This window comes from Oncorhynchus tshawytscha, linkage group LG01 (assembly GCF_018296145.1).
Source record: "Oncorhynchus tshawytscha isolate Ot180627B linkage group LG01, Otsh_v2.0, whole genome shotgun sequence".
Classification (NCBI taxonomy): Eukaryota; Metazoa; Chordata; class Actinopteri; order Salmoniformes; family Salmonidae; genus Oncorhynchus; species Oncorhynchus tshawytscha.
Window position 1 is genome coordinate 71047728 of NC_056429.1, and position 23910 is coordinate 71071637.

Consider the following 23910-nt stretch of genomic DNA (forward strand, 5'->3'; position numbering starts at 1 on the left):
TGAAACACTTCACCGCGTCAGCCGGAAGAACAAATGTGAGTGTGTAGAACATCTTGACGTGGTGGGTCGCAGGCTCTTCAGCACTTGGAACGCACAAGTATATGTGTTGCAACGGCATGTTTGCTAAAAAATATAAATATAATATTGAATGTTCAATTCAAGGTGTTTTGCCCAATTTTGTAAATGGACACATTTACAAAATTTAAATTTAAATTTAGTCCTAGTTTTATTTCACGTGTAGGCCTATGGCAGCACAAATCTGAATATAGACCTACAACAATAAAACACATTTAAACAGGCCTACAATATAATATAAAAAAACACATTTATAATTAGGCTTTATCAATTGTTGGTACATACCTCAGACTTATCCGTCATAACAATATAGGCTGCTGCATAAACCATTGACTCCATCATGCAGGTGGGGTGCATCCTTTCTGTGCATCCTTTCTGTGCATCCTTTCTGTGCATCCTTTCTGTCCTTTCTGCATCCTTTCTGTGCATCCTTTCTGTGCATCCTGTGAATGGTGTGCACCTCCTGGCATAAAGATGGGATCTTCTTGAATGATCCATCTGCAAACACATGCTTGCATGCCCGACAGAATTCTAAGTTGGGTTTCGTTGTGAAGATAAGGAATCTGTCCTGGTCCACCGTCGTGCTGGAAGAAATGGGGTTCACGGCCTTGTTCACGCGTGGTGCTATGATAGATCTCAGGTATGATTGACCAGGTTGGAGAGGGTTGCAGGTAGATCGGAATCGGAGAGGGTTGCCGGCTCAGACGGCGTCGGGTCTCCCTCATCTGTGACTCCTGCCTCAAGGATGACAGGGTCGGGAAGAGTTCTATCTTTACCTGCTGCCATGCCATGGCTCTCAGGGATGGTTTCAGCCGGTACTGGCGGCGCCTGCTTCTTCTTTTGCCGGTGATTCTGTAGGTCTACACACTTTTTTACGTTGTGTACAGGGTTGTTTCTGACAGTCTCGGACAACTGATGACTCTAAAACACGATGTCTGCTTTTCTCGGTCTACAGATTCCTCTTCTTCGGGTTATTCAACTCCCATTTTCTGCCATGTTCCACACCTGTTGACCTGTCACCGTTCCATCCGGGTCATAGTTGTGTACTCCTGACACGTTGGATATATTGGTCCCCCAGTCAGTGAAGACCATGGGACCTCGGCACTTGTGAGAATTATTTGATGCACATGCAGTATAAATGTTTTTTTTGCAGGCTTTTGTTCCATTTTGTAGATGTAGCCATCATGTTCGATCCTGCTTCCCGGTATTGAGAGGGTCACTGCTTCAAGTGAATTGAAATTGAAAGCTCTACTCGTTTTGGGTGCCGGTACGGATGGATAGCTCAGAGAGTCTGCTCTTTTTCTATCGATTGGTTGAATGACAGTTGAGTAGTAGTAGTAGCTTGTTCTTGGAAGGATAGCTGTTGAGGAAAGGAGTGGCCTATTTGTACAAAACAATATAACGTTTATATATTATTTATTTTTTACCAACTAGGCTATTTGCAAGTCTATTGTTGAACTATCAAGGTCCCTCCAAAATGATGTGTTAAAAGCTCTGACAGTTTTTGCAGTTTCTGTGTCTTTGCACAAACAAAAATGCTAATTTCAAACAGAATAGTTTGTGCATGAATTAGGCTCATTATAGCAGCATATAGGCCGACATTTGCATTCAACAGTTTGGAATGTCTGGAGTTTTAATCATGACTACATTTTTCTATGCTAATTTGGTAATTAGTATTTGTTTCATCTGAAAGGACTGTAGCTGTACCAAGCTTGGGTCTTCTAGTCTTTTAATAAAAAACACAATCTTTGTGTGTGTGTGCCTGTGTTTAAAATGAGATTAGTCCATGGAAGATAAGTCAGAGATAAAATTATGTAGCATGTGTGTGTCTCTGTGTGTGCGCCTACTGTACCTGTCCTGAGTGCTCTGAGTGGTATGATCCTATGAGCCGTGGTCTGGGAGCTGTTGTGTTCCACCACAGTAAACCGTAGGAAGGCCAGGTCAGCCATGAGTAGGGGGAAGTGAAAGCTCTGGTTCCATATGGGGTTCAGGGGGTTACGGTGGATGGGTTTGGTGCGGAAGTGGCACCCGTCTGCCTGCATGCCCATGATGTCTACCTCGATGTAGGGATTGCCTGCTGTGGTCCCTGGGCATACGTTCTGACCAGAGATGATCTGGAAGGAATGGAAAGAGAGAGAAAGAGACGGAGACCGAGAGAAAGACACCCATAAAAAAACATTGCATTAGATTAACTGAACAAAAAAGGAAACCAGTTGACAGTGCTGCTTTTGCGGATCACTAGCTACTTGTTGTATACTACAGTTATCATGTGATTGTACACTGAGTGGACCTGCTCTTTCCATGACATGGACCAGGTGAAAGCTATGATCCCTTATTGAAGTCACCTGTTAAATCCACTTCAATCAGTGTAGATGAAGGGGTAGAGACAGGTTAAAGAAGGATTTTTAAGCCTTGAGACAGTTGAGACATGGATTGTGTATGTATGCTATTAAGAGTGTGAATGGGCAAAACAAAAGATTGAAGTGCTTTTGAACGGCTTATGGTAGTAGATGCCAGACGCAGCGGTTTGAGTGTGACAAGAACTGCAAAGCTGCTGGGTTTTTCACACTCAACAGTTTCCCATGTGTATCAAGAAAGGTCCACCGCCCAAAGGACATCCAACCAACTTGACACAACTGTGGGAAGCACTGGAGTCAACATTGCCCAGCATTACAGTTGAAAGTTTGACACCTTGTAGAGTCCATGCCCCGACAAATTGTGGCAGTTTTGATGGCAAAAGGGGTTGCAATTTAATATTAGGAAGGTGTTCCTAATGTTTTGTATGTTCAGTATATGTATAGTGCATTCAGAAAGTATTCAGACCCCTTTACTTTTTCCACATTTTGTTACATTACAGCCTTCTTATAAAATGTATTAAATCGTATTTTTCCCCCTCATCAATCTACACACAATAACCCATAACGACAAAGGAAAAACTGAAATATCATATTTACATAAGTATTCAGACCCTTTACTCAGTACTTTGTTGAAGCACCTTTTACAGCCTCGAGTCTTCTTGGGTATGACACTACAAGCTTGGCACATCTGTATTTGGGGAGTTTCTCCCATTCTTCTCTGCAGATCCTCTCAAGCTCTGTCAGGTTGGATGGGGAGCGTTGCTGCACAGCTATTTTCAGGTCTCTCCAGAGATGTACGATCGGTTTCAAGTCCGGGCTCTGTATGGGCAACTCAAGATCATTCAGAGACTTGTCCCGAAGCCACATCTGTGTTGTGTTGGCTGTGTGCTTAGGGTCATTGTGCTGTTGGAAGGTGAACCTTCCCCCCAGTCTGCGGCTCTGAATGCTCTGGAGCAGGTTTTCATCAAGGATCTCTCTGTACTTTTCTCTGTTCATCTTTCCCTCGATCCTAACTAGTCTCCCAGGCCCAGCTGCTGAAAAACATCCCCACAGCATGATGCTGCCACCACCATGTTTCACCATAGGGATGGTGCCAGGTTTCCTCCAGACGTGACGCTTGGAATTCAGGCCAAAGAGTTCAATCTTGGGTTTCATCAGACCAGAGCATCTTGTTTCTCATGGTCTGAGAGTCTTTAGGTGCCTTTTGGCAAACTCCAAGTTGTCATGTGCCTTTTACTGAGGAGTAGCTTCCATCTGGCCACTCTACCATAAAGGCCTGATTGGTGGAGTGCTGCAGAGATTATTGTCCTTCTGGATGGTTCTCCCATCTCCACAGAGGAACTCTGGAGCTCTGTTAGAGTGACCATCAGGTTCTTGGTCACCTCCCTGACCAAGGCCCTTCTCCCCCGATTTTTCAGTTTGTCCGGGCGGCCAGCTCTAGGAATAGTGTTGGTGCTTCCAAACTTCTTCCATTTAAGAATGATGGAGGCCACTGTCTTCTTGGGAACCTTCAATGCTGCAGAAATATTTTGGTACCCTTCCCCAGATCTGTGCCTCGACCCAATCCTGTCTCGGAGCTCTACGGACAATTCCTTTGACTTCATGGCTTGGTTTTTGCTCTGTGGACCTTATATAGACAAGTGTGTACCTTTCCAAATCATGTCCAATCAATTGAGTTTGACACAGGTGGACTCCAATCAAGTTGTAAAAACATCTCAAGGATGATCAATGGAAACAGGATGCACCTGAGCTCAATTCGAGTCTCATCGCAAAGGGTCTGAATACTTATATAAATAAGGTATTTCTGTTTTTTATTTTTAATATATTTGCAAAAATGTTTTTTAAACGGTTTTCGCTTTTTCATTATGGGATATTGTGTGTAGATTGATGAGGGGGGAAAAACAATTCAATCAATTTTAGAATAAGGCTGTAACGTAAACAAAATGTGGAAAAAGTCAAGGGTTCTGAACACTTTCTGAATGCACTGTATACATCCAACTATTACTGCTATATACTCACAGTGAGAGTGAACAAGGCGGGGCTCATGCCCTCTGGGTCTCTGTCAAGGGGGCAGAAGTGTCTGTAGAGTGGGCAGCTGGCATCCCACAGGACCGGGGGCTTCAGTACATACCCACAACCCCCGTTAGGCTCAAACATGGCCGCGTTCAGCTGCAGGGGCAGGTCTGTCAGAGAAGGAGAGAGAGAAAGAGAGAGAGAGAAATATGGTCACTTTCAGAAAGACTCAAAAAGAGGTTTGTGCTCCAACAACTAGAATTTCAGACAGACGTCATTTTCAAGAAGGATGTTGTCGACTTGTGCTCCATTCAATTGGCTTCCCTGATTCAACTTCTGAAATAGTGAATTTGCCAAACCCCTTGTCCCCTTGTACTTTCAACTGAATGCAGACAGCGCCAACTCATTCTGCCAGTAGGTTTAACATGGTTTGCTTTAATAAAGCTAGCCAAATGAATTTCCAACTTTAGGCATAATAAAGCAAACTTGACTTAGTTGACGACTCCCAGCGTCTAGCTCACCATCGGTCTGGTAGTTGAGAGCGACCAGCTGTATTCCATGCAGCCAGAAGAGTAGGGGACTGGGGTTGGTGGAGTCAATACGTGTGGCTGCCGGGTAAGTTCGCAGGAGCTGGGCGCTGGTGTGTTGGATCAGCTTCCGGGAGTAGCGGCGACACAGGCGCTTGGCAGCGTTCTCATTGACTGAGGAGACGTGATAGCATTTTGGGGTGCGGATGAGGGAGCTGAGGGAGGCATTACAGGTGTAGGGAGGGGAGGTGGGTGATTCTTCCCAGTTGGGACGGGGGCCCTCTGATGCTGCTCCTTCAGATTTAGGGGAAAGGGTTATGAGAGACGTGTGTTAGAGGTATGCGTTTGTGTGTGTGTGAGACACACTAACCGCAAAGGGTTTAACTTTCAAGTATATCCAAAAGATGTCTAGCCTGTCTAGGAAATAGTAGCAGACTGCTAGCATTGAGTTAGAACTCTGTCATGGGGCAGAGAAGAGTAGCCTACCTCGCCCTGGGGTGCGCATCACTGTCGATGGGTCCCCTGGAAAACCTTTCCCTGTGGGATTCCCAAAGATGGACCTCCTTCCCTTTCCTCTAGAAGAAAGAACTTCTTTTCTCTCTTTTCTCTCCCTGGGAGTATCAGATGGAGTAGGGGTGGATAGACCTGGGACCCCACACACACAGAAGTCATCCAAATGTGAAAATAGTGAATACCTTTGCAAAGGGGTCTCACAAGTAAGACAAATGCTTCAGAGATATTATATAGGCCTATACCTACAATTATATCAAAAGACTGGAAACGAACCTATTTACAAGGAATTGTATAGTTTGTTTACAGAAGGGGATGTAATGTAAGGAACTACCTGGGAATTTGACAGCTTGACAGTAGATCACCAGATCTGAGAGCTCCTGGGCTATCTGTCGTCCTTCCTTCTTGCTTCGAGGCAGCTTGAATTCTTCCTCCAACTCCTTGCCAAATACCTGTGTGTGTGTATGTATGTGTGTGTGTAGAAAAATACAAAAGAGACAAAACTATTTCAGACAAATACCAATAATATGTCAAATATGTATTTTTAAATGTTTAACCCCATGTCTCATGCTGTGATTAATCAAACATTAACGTACAAACTGCTTTTTTGTTTCTGGATTTACTGGATCCAACCAAATGTGACGAATGGAGATGGAAGACAAAACTCACCTTTCCTTTGTTGTGAGTAACACTCTCACATTTCTTCATCTTCTTGGGGACTTCGTCACTGTGTTCAGTCTGTAACTTCTCCCCCGATGAAGACTTTCCCTCCGGTCTATCCTCCAGGATATTATCTGTATCAATGCAGACATTCCCAGCCAAATACATTATTCTTGCAGTCTAAACAAAAACACGCACTCATTCAGTGTAATCTAATTTGATGTTTTCGGTGACAAAGAACTATGTAACATTCAAACATTTGGCCAAAAACTATTGGCTTTCAAGCCATCTCTTGTCTTTGACCCACTTGGTAATCAAATTGAGTGTCAGTGGATACTCATTTAGTAGACAAGAATCTTTTGAACCCCCTTGTGCAATGGACACAGTCGCAGCCAGTGTACCAGAGCACTGCAGAAATCTATTCAGCAACAGGACAACAAGCATGCGGTGGCTTTAGCTAATCTTAAGTGATTCATTTGATTACTTGTATTACCTTCTGGGACATAAGAAGCAGGAGATAAAGTGGGGACGTCAGCTGCAGAGGAAGAGTGAGTAGGGGGGTCACAGGATGAGTAGAAGAATTGGGATAATTAAACGTATGCTGTCTGAGGGTATCATGAGGGTGTTACGACCCAAATGGCTTGACTATAAACTGTCAGACACAGGGATGCTATTGATGGTGTGATCATACCATCAGATAGTGATTCGTACTCATAGTCATATTCATCCTCATACTCTTCTTCCTCTTCTTCCTCATTGTTGATGGTTGGGAAGGGAGGAGGCATCACACTACTGGCCTGAGCATGCATCTGTGCCAACTGGTGAGCCTGTATCAGGAAGAGTTATTTAGGACAATCTTAGTTCATTCTAATTACGTATCAGTGTACCATCATTTTAGGTACATACAGTACAGCACATGATACAGATAAAGGACTGGATCAGTAACTGTTAAGACAACTTTTGTTTAGTGTTCATTATCTGGGCCTTGCTTTCTGTTTGAGGATGTCCACCGGCGTCTGGTGAGCTTTTAGCTTCTTGTTCTTGAGGAGGATTTTCCCCCTCAGTTGCCATGGTGATGGCAACAGCGGGTCGTCCGAGAAATCACTCTCAAACAGGAACTTTGTCACCAGCTTATCCCCAAACACAGTCTGTTGAAGGACAACACACAAACACACCATCAGAGTATTAATCTGTTTATGGAAGGGAAGACGGATCAATTATGATTGACTTATCAAAGGCAATGTATATGTTCCTGTTCACTAACTCTATACCTAACCTAAACTCTTACCCAAACCTTACCCCCTCTAACCCTAACCTCACCCCCTCTAACCCTAACCCCACCCCCTCTAACCCTAACCCTAACCCCACCCCCTCACCCTAACTTCACCCACTCTAACCCTAACCTCACCCCCTCTAACCTTAACCCCACCCCCTCTAACCATAACCCCACCCCCTCTAACCCTAACCTCACCCCCTCTAACCTTAACCCCACCCCCTATAACCCTAACCCCACCCCCTCTAAACCTAACCTCACCCCCTTTAACCCTAACCCCACCCCCTCTAACCCTAACCTCACCCCCTCTAACCCTAACCTCACCCCTCTAACCCTATCCTCACCCCCTCTAACCCTAACCTCACCCCCTCTAACCCTAACCTCACCCCCTCTAACCCTAACCTCACCCCTCTAACCCTAACCTCACCCCTCTATCCCTAACCTTCATTTTTTTTGATCTGCCGCCTGAATATCCACTTTCTTGAGTAAAACGCCAACAAGCATGAGAGCCCATTTAACATCTCAACATTTCAACAATGAACTGGACAGGATAGTAAGTAGGCCTACTCACCTTGAAGATGTTGGCCATCTTGCGTTGCTGCGGCAGGGAGCAGTGATTCTCTATGGACAGCATCACAGGCAGGTCAGAGGTCACAAAGGCTGATCGGTTCACTGCTTCCACCACATCCTGCAGGAATGGGAGTAGGAACTGGATTACATGTGCGGCAGGTAGCCTAGCGGATAGAGAGGCGAGCCAACAACTGGTGGGTTGCCAGTTTGAACCCCGGTTCTGACAGAAAAAATCTGTTGGGAAGTGAGCAGGCAACATAAAATGTTGCTGCTATCTAATCCTAGATGCTGTTGTGCCCTTGAGCAAGGCACTTATCCCCCCACGATAACAGCCTCCCGGGTGCCCAGTGTGACACCCTGCACCTCTCCAAAACAGGTCTATGTATGTGTGTGTCTTTCAGAGGGGTTGGGTTATAAGCAAAAGTCAAATTTCGGTTGTAACTTGTGTGCAATTGACCAATAAAGTGATCTTATCTTTTTGAGTTCAACTCAACTCAAACCTGCTCAAACCAACTCAACTCTGTTCAATTCAACCAAACTGTATTCAACTCAGATCAACTCAACTCAACACACCTTGAAGGGTATGCGGGTAGTGAGGGTGTGTCCATGATAGATGATTGGTATGCCATCGTCTCCATCCCAACAGTCCAGTTCAACACTCCTGCATCCCTGCAGGAGCACCTGAGACAACAAGAAACCAAACAAACAATAATGTAGCGACCTTAGCATCACACCTAGAGACCTCTATGGCTTGGATCAAGAAGGTTTGGATCTCTTGATGTAATTGGATAAGACACAAGGACTCAGGTTCATGCCCTGGTAGGGCTTCCCTCCAAATTTGCTACAGGAAAGGCTTTTCACTGACACTCAATCGGTTTGAGTAAATATCATTACATGGAGTATTATCCCCATCATGGTAATACCGAGTGTTCTGATTCTCACCTGGCTGTACAGCTCCACAGATGACTCTCCCTTGAGTTGGTGGGCAGTCAGGTAGGTGTTGTGTGATGTAGCGATGTAGTAGTAAGACAGAGGGTACTGTAGCTCTAATACATTCAGCTGAGACTCCTCCAGTTTGGAAGCAGAGTTGTCCTTGTCCATCAGATACCTTATAGCAGGGGAAAGCAAACATAGGTCATTTCTGAATTGTGGTTCTTTTTGGCTCAGTTTGTAAGAGCATGGTGCTAGTAATGTCAGGGTCATGGGTTCAATTCCGGCAGGGATCACAAACACATTCTAAAAATACTCACCGTGCAAATCCCTCAAAGGACATCCAGCCAATCTGACGCAAACTGGCAGACGGTTCAAATTTCTGGAATACACAACACATGTCTCTTACATTAATTCAGTGGAAGATTGTCTGACAAAAGACAAAGTAGAAAGTATACACACACACATGCACAGACACCGACAATGACACACACACACACCTGGATAATTCTTAGGACTTCATCATGCGAGTGGTTCTCTCCCTGACAGTTGACCAGGAAGTCATTGAGGTGCATGATGGTCATGCCCAGAGCTCCCAGCGAGACACTCTCCACGCCAGTACTGTTGGTCACGATGCTGGCTGCAGCTATGGCGTCTGAAATATGCTTCTGATTGTCCGACATGTGTCGCTTGATCCGGATGGAAAGGCCAAGATCCAGGCTGTTACGTGTCAGAAGGTCTAGTAAGGAGGAAAATGCAAATAAATATTGATAGACTTGACTTCAAAGCAAATATGAGTAGCTAAGTATATCGGTCATCCTAGTCAGATGTCCTTTGTCCTCGTCTTGTCGTGTCCCGTGTATATATATATTTACACCTTTCTTCGCACATCTTTTATATATTTTCTTTTCAAACTTCAAAACACTCTCCTGCAACCCGCCTCACCAAATTTTTTTTTAAATTTTTTTTTTTACCTCAAATTTGAAATCCACAATAGAAGCTAGCCAGAAGCTAACCAGAAGCTAGCCAGAAGCTAGCCAGTTTACTGGCTAACATTAGTATTCTGCTAACCACAGTTTGTGGTCATCAGCTATCCTGTAGCTCGAAAAACTATCGGCAGTTTTGTACAACACGACTCAGACCAGAACATACCGGACCTATTTTTCTCTCCATATCCCCAGATTTCATCCACAAGCTCTGGACATTTACACCTGGATCTCGCAGCTAGCTAGCTGCTATCCGTGTGACTATTGGCTTACGTCGATCCCGGAGCAAACATCAATTATTCCGGAGCTAGCCAGCTGAAGAGTTCCATCAGCCACTCCTGGGCTACAATCACCTATCCAGACCCGTTTTACTGCAGATGCGGAGCCCCACTGGGCCTTCACGACTGGACTACCAACGTTATCTGCCCGAGGGAGTTATCCAACTGGCACCTCCGACGCGACGTTACCTGAACGCCCATCTGCGGCCTGCTAATTGTTAGCTGTCTTATCGGCTGCTATCTGAATAGGTCTATTTTTCTTGGGTCGCTATAACTATATCTATTTTGCCAATTGGATTGATCCCCTCTACCACACGGAACCCCACTAATCTACCGACGGAAATGAAAGAGGTGGCTAAAAACAGACCTCCATCCTCTGCTAGCTTGCTACCGATGGCCCGGCTAGCTGTCTGAATCGCCGTTACCCCAACCAACCTCACTACTCACTGGACCCTTATGATCACTTGACTAAGCATGCCTCTCCTTAATGTCAATATACCTGGTCCATTGCTGTTCTGGTTGGTGTTTATTGGCTTATTTCACTGTAGAGCCTCTAGCCCTGCTCACTATACCTTATCCAACCTTTCAGTTCCACCACCCTCACATGCGATGACATCACCTGGTTTCAATGATGTTTCTAGAGACAATATCTCTCTCATCCTCACTCAATACCTACCTGTTTACCTCCACTGTATTCACATCCTATCATACCTTTGTCTGTACATTATACCTTGAAGATATTTTATCGCCCCCAGAAACCTCTTTTTACTCTCTGTTCCAGACGTTCTAGATGACCAATTCTCATAGCTTTTACCCGTACCCTTATCCTACTCCCCCTCTGTTCCTCTGGTGATGTAGAGGTGAATCCAGGGCCTGCAGTGCCTAGCTTCACTCCTATTCCCCAGGCGCTCTCTTTTGATGACTTCTGTAACCATAATAGCCTTGGTTTCATACATGATAACATTAGAAGCCTCCTCCCTAAGTTTGTTTTATTCACTGCTTTAGCACACTCTGCCAACCCAGATGTTCTAGCCGTGTCTGAATCCTGGTTTAGGAAGACCACCAAAAATTCTGAATCTTCATCCCTAACTACAACATTTTCAGACAAGATAGAACGGCCAAAGGGGGTGGTGTTGCAATCTACTGCAAAGATAGCCTACAGAGTTCTGTCCTACTATCCAGGTCTGTACCCAAACAATTTGAACTTCTACTTTTAAAAATCCACCTCTGTAAAAACAAGTCTCTCACCATTGCCGCCTGCTATAGACCAGCCTCTCCCCCCAGTTGTGCTCTGGACACCATATGTGAACTGATTGCCCCCCATCTATCTTTAGAGAGGGTGCTGCTAGGCGACCTAAACTGAAACATGCTTAACACCCCAGCCATCCTACAATCTAAGCTTGATGCCCTCAATCTCACACAAATTATCAATGAACCTACCAGGTACCACCCCAAAGCCGTAAACACGGGCACCCTCATAGATATCATCCTAACCAACTTGCCCTCTAAATACACCTCTGCTGTTTTCAACCAAGATCTCAGCGATCACTGCCTCATTGCCTGCATCCGTAATGGCTCAGCGGTCAAATGACCTCCACTCATTACTGTCAAACGCTCCCTGAAACACTTCAGCGAGCAGGCCTTTCTAATCGACCTGGCCGGGGTATCCTGGAAGGATATATATCTCATCCCGTCAGTAGAGGATGCCTGGTTATTGTTTTTAAATGCCTTCCTCACCATCTTAAATAAGCATGTCCCATTCAAGAAATTTAGAACGAGGAACAGATATAGCCCTTGGTTCTCTCCAGACCTGACTGCCCTTAACCAACACAAAAACATCCTATTAGTTCTGCATTAACATCGAGCAGTCCCCATGATATGCAACTTTTCAGGGAAGCTAGAAACCAATATACACAGGCAGTTAGAAAAGCCAAGGCTTGCTTTTTCAAACAAAAAATTTGCTTCCTGCAACACAAACTCAAAAACGTTATGGGACACTGTAAAGTCCATGGAGAATAAGAACACCTCCTCCCAGCTGCCCACTGCACTGAGGATAGAAAACACTGTCACCACCGATAAATCCACTATAATTGAGAATTTCAATAACCATTTTTCTACGACTGGCCATGCTTTTCACCTGGCTACCCCTACCCCGGTCAACAGCACTGCACCCCCCACAGCAACTCGCCCAAGCCTTCCCCATTTCTCCTTCTCCCAAATCCAGTCAGTTGATGTTCTGAAAGAGTTGCAAAATCTGGACCCCTACAAATCAGCCGGGCTAGACAATTTGGACCCTTTCTTTCTAAAATGATCTGCCCGAAATTGTTACCACCCCTATTACTAGCCCGTTCAACCTCTCTTTCGTGTCGTCTGAGATTCCCAAAGATTGGAAAGCAGTTGAGGTCATCCCCCTCTTCAAAGGGGGGGACACTCTTGACCCAAACTGCTACAGACCTATATCTATCCTACCCTGCCTTTCTAAGGTCTTCGAATGCCAAGTCAACAAACAGATTACCGACCATTTAGAATCCCACCATACCTTCTCCGCTATGCAATCTGGTTTCAGAGCTGGTCATGGGTGCACCTCAGCCATGCTCAAGGTCCTAAATGTTATCTTAACCGCCATTGATAAGAAACAATACTGTGCAGCCGTATTCATTGACCTGGCCAAGGTTTTCGACTCTGTCAATCACCACATCCTCATCGGCAGACTCGATAGCCTTGGTTTCTCAAATGATTGCCTCGCCTGGTTCACCAACTACTTCTCTGATAGAGTTCAGTGTGTCAAATCGGAGGGCCTGTTGTCCATGCCTCTGGCAGTCTCTATGGGGGTGCCACAGGGTTCAATTCTTGGACCGACTCTCGTCTCTGTATACATCAATGATGTCGCTCTTGCTGCTGGTGAGTCTCTGATCCACCTCTACGCAGACGACACCATTCTGTATACTTCTGGCCCTTCTTTGGACACTGTGTTAACAACCCTCCAGGCGAGCTTCAATGCCATACAACTCTCCTTCCGTGGCCTCCAAATGCTCTTAAATATAAGTAAAACTAAATGCATGCTCTTCAACCGATTGCTGCCTGCACCTGCCCGCCTGTCCAACATCACTATTCTGGACGGTTCTGACTTAGAATATGTGGATAACTACAAATACCTAGGTGTCTGGTTAGACTATAAACTCTCCCTCCAGACTCACATCAAACATCTCCAATCCAAAGTTAAATCTAGAATTGGCTTCCTATTTCGCTACAAACCCTCCTTCACTCATGCTGCCAAACATACCCTTGTAAAACTGACCATCCTACTGAGTCATTTACAAAATAGCCTCCAATACCCTACTCAATAAATTGGATGCAGTCTATCACAGTGCCATCCGTTTTGTCACCAAAGCCCCATATACTACCCACCACTGCGACCTGTACGCTCTCGTTGGCTGGCCCTCGCTTCATGCTCATCGCCAAACCCACTGGCTCCAGGTCATCTACAAGACCCTGCTAGGTAAAGTCCCCCCTTATCTCAGCTCGCTGGTCACCATAGCAGCACCCACCTGTAGCACGTGCAGGTATATCTCTCTGGCCACCCCCAAAACCAATTCTTCCTTTGGCTGCCTCTCCTTCCAGTTCTCTGCTGCCAATGACTGGAACGAACTACAAACATCTCTGAAAATGGAAACACTTATCTCCCTCACTAGCTTTAAGCACCAGCTGTCAGAGCAGCTCACAGATTACTGCACCTGTACATAGCCCATCCATAATTTAGCCCAAACAACTACCTCTTTCCCTACTGTATTTATTTATTTATTTTTGCTCCTTTGCACCTCATTATTTATATCTCTACCTTGCACATTCTTCCACTGCAAATCTACCATTCCAGTGTTTTACTTGCTATATTGTATTTACTTCGCCATTTACTTCGTCATGGCCTTTTTTTTTGCCTTTACCTCCCTTATCTCACCTCATTTGCTCAAATTTTATATAGACTTATTATTCTACAGTATTATTGACTGTATGTTTGTTTTACTCCATGTGTAACTCTGTGTTGTTGTATGTGTCGAACTGCTTTGCTTTATCAACTTGCCTACCTGGTTAAATAAAAAAATATGTTAGGGCACTTAAGGGCTTTTCACACTGCACATTTTCTGAGCTTCCTGTGAGTTTGTAGTTTGAAGATTATTATTTCTAGCCTGCTGTTATTTCTAGCCCTTTTCCAGATCTGTTTTTCTCACCAATGCCAGTGGTCCGTAGCAAGCCAAGCATTACTATACAACACATACAGATCTGGGACCAGGCTACATTACTCCTATATAATCTAAATGGAATTGACCCCAACTGGGCAGGTAACTCACCCAGGTCTGGCTGCAGTTCTGTGACTGTGTCGTCGATGCTGAGGTGAGTGTAGAGAGGAGCAGGCTCAGAGGCAGACTGACCACAGGGCACAGCATGGGCATCAAACACATCTTTCAGGTCCTTACGACTCCGGATACTACTCACCAACATGGGAACAAAATATGTAGGCCCCAATTCACTCAATTGTAGGTCATGCTAGTGAGCAAATCAAACACACTACTGAAAGCCCTATCTGGAATGCCACAATCTGCCATTGATTAAATACTGGGAAAGGAATGTACATTTTATCAACAGTTAATTTATTACAATTTACAGCATAGATAGATTCATGTTGAGGTAAAGCAGATTACCTGAAGGACTTAAAGAGCTCAATAAACTCAGTAAAGCTCATGGTGCCATCTGATACCATGAGGTTCTGGAAGCTCTTTGATTGGCTCTTACCCCGGCTAGGTAGTGTCTGATTGGGCCTATTACTGAAGCGAGAAGCCAATAAAAATACACATTAAAAGAGATGTTATGTGTACCGAATTCCAGCACAAACATCCTCACACAAAAATGAATGAAACATTAAGCATATACACACTCACATACTTAAGCAATAAGGCATGAGGGGGTGTGATATATGGCCAATATATCACACCTAAGGGCTGTTCTTAGCCACGGCGCAACGTGGAGTGCCTGGATACAGCCCTTAGCCGTGGTATATTGGCCATATACCACAAACCCCAGAGGTGCCTTATTGCTATTATAAACTGGTTACAAACGTAATTAGAGCAGTAAAAATAAATGCTTTGTCATACCCGGGGTATATACCACGGCTGTCAGCCAATCAGCATTCAGGGCTCAAACCACTCAGTTTATAATGAAGAATATACCCCACTTTGTAGCATATTACCCCGGTTGAGCCTTCTGATTGGAGGCTGAGGATGAGGAGGAGATGGAGGAGGAAGATGTGCTAATGACCATGGATCTACTGCTGGAGGGGGAGAGAGGCCCTGGGAAACCATAGGAGCTGTTGTCATCTTGGTCTTGGTCCATGTTGTCTGTTGGGTCCGGTGCACTCCGTACTAAGATATCCCAACCACTCTTCACCTTATGTGACACCATCTCATCATCTGTGGCATCCCCACTGTCCCCCTATCACCATAAACACACACACACACACACACAGACACAAAAAATGTAGTTATTTTATTGAAACTGACTCAACATGCTCTTCCAACCCAGCACCAGGAATTTGTACAGGAGTTCTCTAATCTCTACCGAAAATATGTTTCCTCACCCTAGTCACAGCCTTCTTTTTCTTTTTATTAGAGCTACCAGTCTTCTGATTGGAGGTCACAGTGAGATGGCTGCTCTTCTGAGCTCCAGACTTCTCCATGCTACCAGCACCCACACTCCATCTCCTGCCTCCAAACAGCTCGATGGCCTGGGCTAGTGTCGGACCCTCGTACCTGCCATCCTCCTAGAAGACAGAGAAATACTGTTGAAGTGCTCGAGTCCAGGACTCACTCGTGTCACGATTTTCATGACTGGTGACACCATTAGTGTCACCTGTAGTGACTCTGACTCAGACTGGAACACTATGGAATTGGTACTTAACTCTGACCTGAGGTTTAGTAACTTGACTCCATCACTACATCACAGTCCCTCACCTGATAGAGGTTGATGTACTTCCTACGGAGCCACTGCAGCCTTTGATCAGGGAACCTCCTCATCCTCCTGTGAGCAGCTAACAGGGCCTGCAGCCCAGAATACACCATCCTAGCTGTGTTTCTGGGGGCCACAAAGTGTAATAACCTATTGTCTGTTGTATGGAGCCCATAGAGCAGGGTCACCCCACACTCCTCCAGGCTCAACCCACATGAGAGCTTGTTCTGCAGGCATACCGCCTGAATGTCAGCCCCTGGATGGCCCATGAAGACAGCTTTAGCCACGGAGAGATCCAGGAATCCATCCGCCAGGCCTTTCAGTATGGACTGCCCGCAGTACTGAGGCCTGCAGTGGGGGAGGGTCTGACCACCAGCCCCTGACCCGGTGGGGCTCCGAAGCTTGGATGAGTCAGGGACAGAGCTAGAACCAGGGAGGCCCCCACCGCCACTGTGGAGCTTGGCCCAGGTGAGGACACAATTGTCAGGTTGGAGTCTGAGCAGGCAGCGGGCGGTGAGGTGGGAGTCCTGATCGTAATGGATCACAGTAGCGCCCTGCTGGAGGAAGTGCTGCACGTGGGGGTGGAGGGTAAGGATGTACCAGGGGATGAGCTCCGTACCATGGGCAAAGGCCTTCTGAGTCCTCTCACCACTACCCTGGAGGTCTGGGTCTTTGCCCTGTGATAGGTCAGATGGGTCACCCGCAGAGTCGGAGAGATCGCCCACGGTGAACCTGACCAATTGCGGAGAAGAGGGTTTTCAGGAGAGAAAAATTACCCCCCAAAAACATTCAAATTAATACAGATTATATACAATTAGACACCAACACAAATATTTCTAAAGATGCAAAATGCTAAACAAATGATAATGCATTGACAATTAAAATTAACACAATTAAATATTGAAATGAGGAGCCAACTTCACCTAGCTTGTATCAGATAGCAGATCAACTTATCGTATGGTGTTGTGGTACCAATGTTTCCACATTTGATTGACATTCTTTAGCACAATCTAAACCAAAATCAAGCACAATCCACTAAAAAGTTAGGTGCTTCCATTGTGAACACTTACTGGTTGCGGTAGCTGTCCATGAAGGAGTTTTTACGTGAACCAGGGATGCTCCCATCACCAGCCCCTCCGGACTCCTCCCCATCCTCAGACTCCATACTGCGGTTGCAGCTACGGATGGTCTGTAGGATGTTATTGACAGTTCCTTCCTTCTCTTGTTGGTTGAGCCCATCTGGCCCCGCCCGTTGCAAGAAGTTGTCCTGTCCGTTGTAGTCAGAGAGAAACTATGGAAAGAAGACATGGTGGTGTTTAAGATGGGAACAATTACTAAAGTATATTCATGATGAGTCGGGTTGTGTGAAGATTCACTTTTGGCCTAAAGGGATCGACGTTGTTAAGAAAAAGGTCTAGAACTCACTAAGAACTTAATTGGTCCACCCACACGCAAACAGTTGTGAAGAAGGCATGACAGCGTCTCTTCCCCCTCAGGAGGTTGAGAAGATTTGGCATGGGCCCTCAAATGCTCAAAAGGTTCTACAGCTGCACCATCGAGAGTATCTTGATTGGCTGCATCACTGCTTGGTATGGAAACTGCACAGCCCTTGATTACATGGTGCTACAGCTAGTGGTGTGGACAGCCCAGTACATCTCTGGGGCCCAGCTCCCTGGACCTCTATATCAGGCGGTGTGAAAGGAAATTGTTAAAGACTCCAGCCACCAAAGCCATAGACTGTTCTCTCTGCTTCCGTACGGCAAGCGGTACCAGAGCAACAAGTCTGACACCAACAGTCTCCTGAACAGCTTCTATTCCCAAGTCATAACACTGCTAAATAGCTAACAAAATGGCTACACAGACTAGCTGCATTGAGCCTTCCATTTTGTTTTTATTTTCCAACTGACTATGCACACTGGCACACTCACTATATCCACACTCTACACACTCACTCACACATACACACACTGACAATCCAACACACATACACGCACATGCACACACACACATTTCATTTGCTCACACACACATAACACGCACACACATTCATACAACCATCCCACACGCTGCTGCTACTCTGTCTATAATATATCCTGATGCCTAGTCACCTTACCCCTACACATATCTACCCCAGTTCCACTCCAGTATCCCTGCACATTGTAAATATGGTATTGGCACTGACCCTATATATAGCTTCTTACTTTCTCATGCTCTTCCTATTTCTATTTCTTGTGTTTTTGTTCTACTTGACTTTTTTTGATAGTACTAAAAATATGGATTACTGCATTGTTGGAGAAGAGTTTGCAAGAAAGGCATTTTACTATACTTGGGCACGTGACAATACAATTTGAAACGTTAACCTTGTTATTTAAATGTCTTGTAAGGAATATCACAGAAGGAAGTATGGGAAACAACAGGTGAAAACAGGTGCATTGATGTCAATGCTCTAACTTGATCCTAGATATGTTTTTACTGTCTTGACAACTCCTATGGCCATTGTCACACCCCCCAAACAGATCTGGGACCAGGCAAAAAATGTATCATTCCTCACCTCCACAGAGTCCTGTGAGCTGAGGCGTGGTCTGAGGCTGATCAGGCTAGCTGCTCCATCCAGGGCCTCCCCTAGCTCTCTCAGAAAGACCCCACAGAAGGGCACTACCCTGCAGCCTGGGATGTGGAGGGCACGCGAGACCACCTTCCTGTACTCTGCAGACGTCTCGTGGTGCGCCATAGCATCCTTCAGAGCACGCATGGTCTCGATGTTCGACTGGTCCATGAACTGCCACATCTTCAGCACCTTGCGAGACCTGAAGGGTAGGATGGGGGAGATGCTGAGTGTGAATAGAGAGATGTAGAGTGTTCCCTTGAATAATTGGTTCTATCTTTGTTTCTACCTGAGTCCAGCCAGGAACTCCATGACGGTGTTATAGTTTCCCATGTTCCAACAGCACCTGGCCACATGGACCAGACATGAGAACACCTCTCTCTTCTCCTCCATAGAACCAGCTGTCATAATCATCCACGTCACCCAGGAGCTCACCTGGAAAATACAGTAAATGTAAGTGTAGCAAACTGGGTGTGAATCCTGGGTTACCTTTGTGTAACAGGACTGTGTTAGCCTATTGAGCTGAAGCCAAGGCATTAGCTTTGGAAGCCAACACAAGTCTTCAGGGGCCTCATTTAAAACCTTTGCATAAATTTCTCGCTCAATTTCTGTATGCACCATTTCTGAAAAGTCTGTGCACATACTATACATACAGTTGAAGTCGGAAGTTTACATACACTTAGATTGGAGTCATTAAAACTTGTTTTTCAACCACTCCACAAATTTCTTGTTATCAAACTATAGTTTTGGCAGGTCGGTTAGGACATCTACTTTGTGTATGACACAAATAATTTTTCCAACAAGATTATTTCACTTATAATTCACTGTATCACAATTCCAGTGGGTCAGAAGTTTACATACATTAAATTGACTGTGCCTTTAAACAGCTTGGAAAAAAGCTGTTTAGAAGCTTCTGATAGGCTAATTGACATAATTTGAGTCAATTGGAGGTGTACCTGTGGATGTATTTCAAGGCCTACCTTCAAACAGTGTCTCTTTGCTTGACATCATGGGAAAATCAAAAGAAATCAGCCAAGACCTTAGAAAAACATTGTAAACCTCCACAAGTCTGGTTCATCCATGGGAGCAATTTCCAAACGCCTGAAGGTACCACGTTCAACTGTACAAACAATGGTATGCAAGTATAAACACCATGGGACCATGCTACCGTCATACCGCTCAGGAAGGAAACTCGTTCTGTCTACTAGAGATGAACGTACTTTGGTGCGAAAAGTGCAAATCAATCCCAGAACAACAGTAAAGGACCTTGTGAAGATGCTGGAGGAAACAGGTACAAAAGTATCTATATCCACAGTAAAGCGAGTCCTATATCGACATAACCTGAAAGGCCGTACAGCAAGGAAAAAGCCACTGCTCCAAAACCACCATAAAAAGCCAGACTATGGTTTGCAACTGCACATGGGGACAAAGATCGTACTTTTTGGAGAAATGTCCTCAGGTCTGATGAAACAAAAATAGAACCGTTTGGCCATAATGACCATCGTTATGTTTGGAGGAAAAAGGAGGAGGCTTGCAAGCCGAAGAACACCATCCCAACCGTGAAGCATGTGGGTGGCAGCATCATGTTGTGGGGGTGCTTTGCTGCAGGAGGGACTGGTGCATTTCACAAAATAGATGGCATCACGTGAGAGGAAAATTCTGTGGATATATTGAAGCTACATCTCCTGAAATCAGTCAAGAAGTTACAGCTTGGTCGCAAATGGGTCTTCCAAATGGACAATGACCCCAAGCATACTTCCAAAGTTGTGGCAAAATGCCTTAAGGACAACAAAGTCAAGGTATTGGAGTGGCCAACACAAAGCCCTGACCTCAATCCAATAGAAAATGTGTGGGCAGAACTGAAAAAGCATGTGTGAGCACGGAGGCCGACAAACCTGACTCAGTTACACCAGCTCTGTCAGGAGGAATGGGCCAACATTCACCCAACTTATTGTGGGAAGCTTGTGGAAGGCTACCCAAAATGTTTGACCCAAGTTTAACAATTTAAAGGCAATGCTACCAAATACTAATTGAGTGTAATGTAAACTTCTGTCCCACTGGGAATGTGATGAAATAAATAAAAGCTGAAAGAAATCATTCTCTCTACTATTATTCTGACATTCTTAAAATAAGGTGGTGATCCTAATTGACCTAAGACAGGGAATTGTTACTAGGATTAAATGTCAGGAATTGTGAAAAACTGAGTTTAAACGTATTTGGCTAAGGTGTATGTAAACTTCTGACTTCAACTGTACATAAGTCTACTTCAATGTAAAATAGCAGTTACTAATTTGAACTGTATACCGGTATTATAAACAGTACTGCCTATGATATTGCAAAACTTGAAATACATATAGACTATCTTTTTACTAGGCTATTAGGTCCACGTAGTGTCGATCATTGTCACAGATGGGCTATTGCAGCAGATGACCACACCAGGTTTCACTCCTATCAGCTAAAAACAAGAAGAAGTGGCTCCAGTGGGCAAGCAATCACCAACACTGGACAATTAAGGAGTGGAAAAACATTGCCTGGTCCGACAAATCCTGTTCCTGTTGAGTCATGCTGATGGCATAGTCAGGATTTGACGTAAGCACCATGAGTCCATGGACCCATCCTGCCTGCTGTAAACGGTACAGGCTGGTAGTGATGTACCGCCATCCAATATGCAGAAACTGTGTGCTGCCATTGCGTCAGCATGGACCAACATCCCTGTGGAATATTTCCAACCTATGGAATCCATGCCCTGAAGAATTCAGGCTGTTATGGAGGCAAAGTGTGTTCTGCAATGATTATGATAATAAAATGAGTAGGAAAAGATTCTTATGTCTAATTATAAGTTTTATTTTATACCCCTTTTTTCTCCCCAATTTTAATCTTGTTTCATCGCTGCAACTCCCCAACGGGCTCGGGAGTCATGTCATGCATTCCCCGAAACACGACCCGCCAAACCACGCTTCTTACCACTCGCCCGCTTAACCCAGAAGCCAGCTGCACCAATATGTCGGAGGAAATACCATTCAACTGAAATCCGAGGTCAGCCTGCAGGCACCCGGCCCACCACATGGAGTCGCTAGAGCACGTTGAGCTAAGTAAAGCCCCACCGGCCAAACCATCCCCTAACCTGGACAACACTGGGCCAAGTACATTAAACCACTGCACCCTAATTCTAAGATTTTAGATTCTAAAAATAAAAAAGATTTTCGCACTTCTCAATAATGGTTGCATTGTTAATATGTTTTCCTGTTTTTAGTTTTTTTATAAATAAGCTTTTAATCCTATTCTCCATATGCACAAATATTACTTACCAGCTTGCAATACAATATTTCAACAAATAACAGATGTGAGCACATCTGTATGCATGGTCTAAGGTTTGCGAGGAGGTTAACACATTCTCACTTCAAGTTAAATTTGTATAAATGCCCACGTTTGCGTGAAAACTTAAGCATGCACATTTTAGAGGACATTTTGTACATGTGCACGGTTTATAAATGAGGCTACTGGTCTCAGGCATAGTTACTCTGGAGGTGGACCAACGATGCCCCATGCTGAGACACATAGCAGGTTAGTTCCCAGCTAGCACATTTGGTTCCTTTGAAGTTGTGGGAACGTACGTTTTTGGTTTCCCATTGGTTCTGGGAACGAAGCCATAAGCCTTTTTTTTTTACATTCTTAAAATGGAAGTAAAAATTTAGTCTGTTCTGGGAACGTCAGTGTTTAAGGTGAAGGGAAGTTCTGAGAACATTTTACTATGGTTCCCTGAAAGTCTTCCTGGGAGGTTTTATTAATATTCTGAGAACGGTTTATGATTGTTTTTTTTATCATGTTCTGCTATACATTACACTGCTAGCTTAGGTTAATGGTTTTGAACTCCAAGCACAGATATGAAATTTTTTACATTTTATTTCACCTTTATTTAACTAGGCAAGTCAGTTAAGAGCAAATTATTATTTACAATGATGGCTTCCTGCCGGGATGGGGGCTGGGATTAAAAATAAAATAAAAATATAGGACAAAACACACATCACGGCAAGAGAGACAACACAACATTACATAAAGAGAGACCTAAGATGATAACATAGCATGGCAGCAACACATTACAACACAGCATGGTAGCAACACAACATGACAACAACATGGTAGCAACACAACATGGCAGCATCACAACATGGTAGCAGCACAAAACAGGGTACAAACATGATTGGGCACAGACAACAGCACAAAAGGCTAGAAGGCAGAGACAACAATACATCACACACAACAATACATCATAGGACACATAGGCCAACAAACCTGAACACACTTCGCAAGATAGAGGATAGAGAGAGTGTTTATGGTGAGAACGGAATGTATATGTTTGTAAATAATATTCTTAGAAAGTTCTTTGAACATTTATTGTGTTTTTTATTGAATTTATTGAATAAGTTGTCCTCGATAGGCCTGAGCTCTGACGCCTGTGTCACGGATCCCTATGGAACTTTCATTGCGCACACCTGGTCCCTTTTCCCACTGATTGTATTTGTATATATGTGCCCTTTGTTCACCATGGTGGTGTTGATTATTGTTACTATGTCCGTTGGTGTGTGAGTACCTGTGCTGTGTGTTTTAGGCTTTGTGCCCTTGTGGATTGTGCAGTTGATTATGGGTCTCGTCCCATGTGTTAATCATTGTGCGCGTGTCTTATTTACTCAAGGTACTCCTCGCTATTTTGTTTGGGTTTCAACCCTGTGTTTTTGTTTGGTCTTTGTCCCCGTGCCTTTACACGGCACGCCGTAATTTGGGGCTTAATAAAAAAAACTATTACGCATTCCTGCGCCTGTCTCCTGATCCTTCATACCAACGTGACAGCCTGTTCATGGTTTCACGATTATCTTAGTGACAGAACTCAGGCCATCGTGGTTGATAGGGTTAAGTCTGGATTTCTTGAATTACCACCGTGCTCATACCACATGGGTCGATTTTGGGACCTGTTCTCTTCACTACTTATATAAAATCCAATGGTCAATCTGTAAAAAAGTCAACTCCATCTATTTACGGATTATATTATTATGTATGTTATTGCCCCGACTGTTGATCTGGCAGTGTCAAAATTACAGTCAGATTTTATATCTATGCAGGAATCCCTTGAT

General features: G+C 44.6%; 1 protein-coding gene across 3 annotated transcripts in view; it reads right to left on the reverse strand.

Annotated features, from left to right (window-relative positions):
• The window catches only part of LOC112256030 (1-phosphatidylinositol 4,5-bisphosphate phosphodiesterase epsilon-1), a 44369-nt gene that overhangs the window by 4857 nt on the left and 15602 nt on the right, over window positions 1-23910 (reverse strand). For 2 of the 3 annotated variants that reach the window (XM_024428980.2, XM_024428972.2), the window contains exons 5-26: window positions 19071-19216; window positions 18728-18983; window positions 17247-17467; window positions 16182-16908; window positions 15809-15991; window positions 15422-15663; window positions 14877-14999; window positions 14526-14662; window positions 9416-9654; window positions 9236-9297; window positions 8928-9093; window positions 8559-8666; window positions 7987-8103; window positions 7132-7290; window positions 6834-6969; window positions 6636-6677; window positions 6152-6276; window positions 5817-5934; window positions 5459-5617; window positions 4967-5266; window positions 4452-4615; window positions 1928-2189 (exon numbers count right to left, since the gene is read on the reverse strand). In XM_024428980.2, the coding sequence (XP_024284748.1) occupies window positions 1928-2189; window positions 4452-4615; window positions 4967-5266; window positions 5459-5617; window positions 5817-5934; window positions 6152-6276; window positions 6636-6677; window positions 6834-6969; window positions 7132-7290; window positions 7987-8103; window positions 8559-8666; window positions 8928-9093; window positions 9236-9297; window positions 9416-9654; window positions 14526-14662; window positions 14877-14999; window positions 15422-15663; window positions 15809-15991; window positions 16182-16908; window positions 17247-17467; window positions 18728-18983; window positions 19071-19216 (4192 nt within the window). The remainder of the gene's footprint in view (window positions 1-1927; window positions 2190-4451; window positions 4616-4966; window positions 5267-5458; window positions 5618-5816; window positions 5935-6151; window positions 6277-6635; window positions 6678-6833; window positions 6970-7131; window positions 7291-7986; window positions 8104-8558; window positions 8667-8927; window positions 9094-9235; window positions 9298-9415; window positions 9655-14525; window positions 14663-14876; window positions 15000-15421; window positions 15664-15808; window positions 15992-16181; window positions 16909-17246; window positions 17468-18727; window positions 18984-19070; window positions 19217-23910) is intronic. The other variant, XM_024428986.2, reaches the window with a different exon arrangement.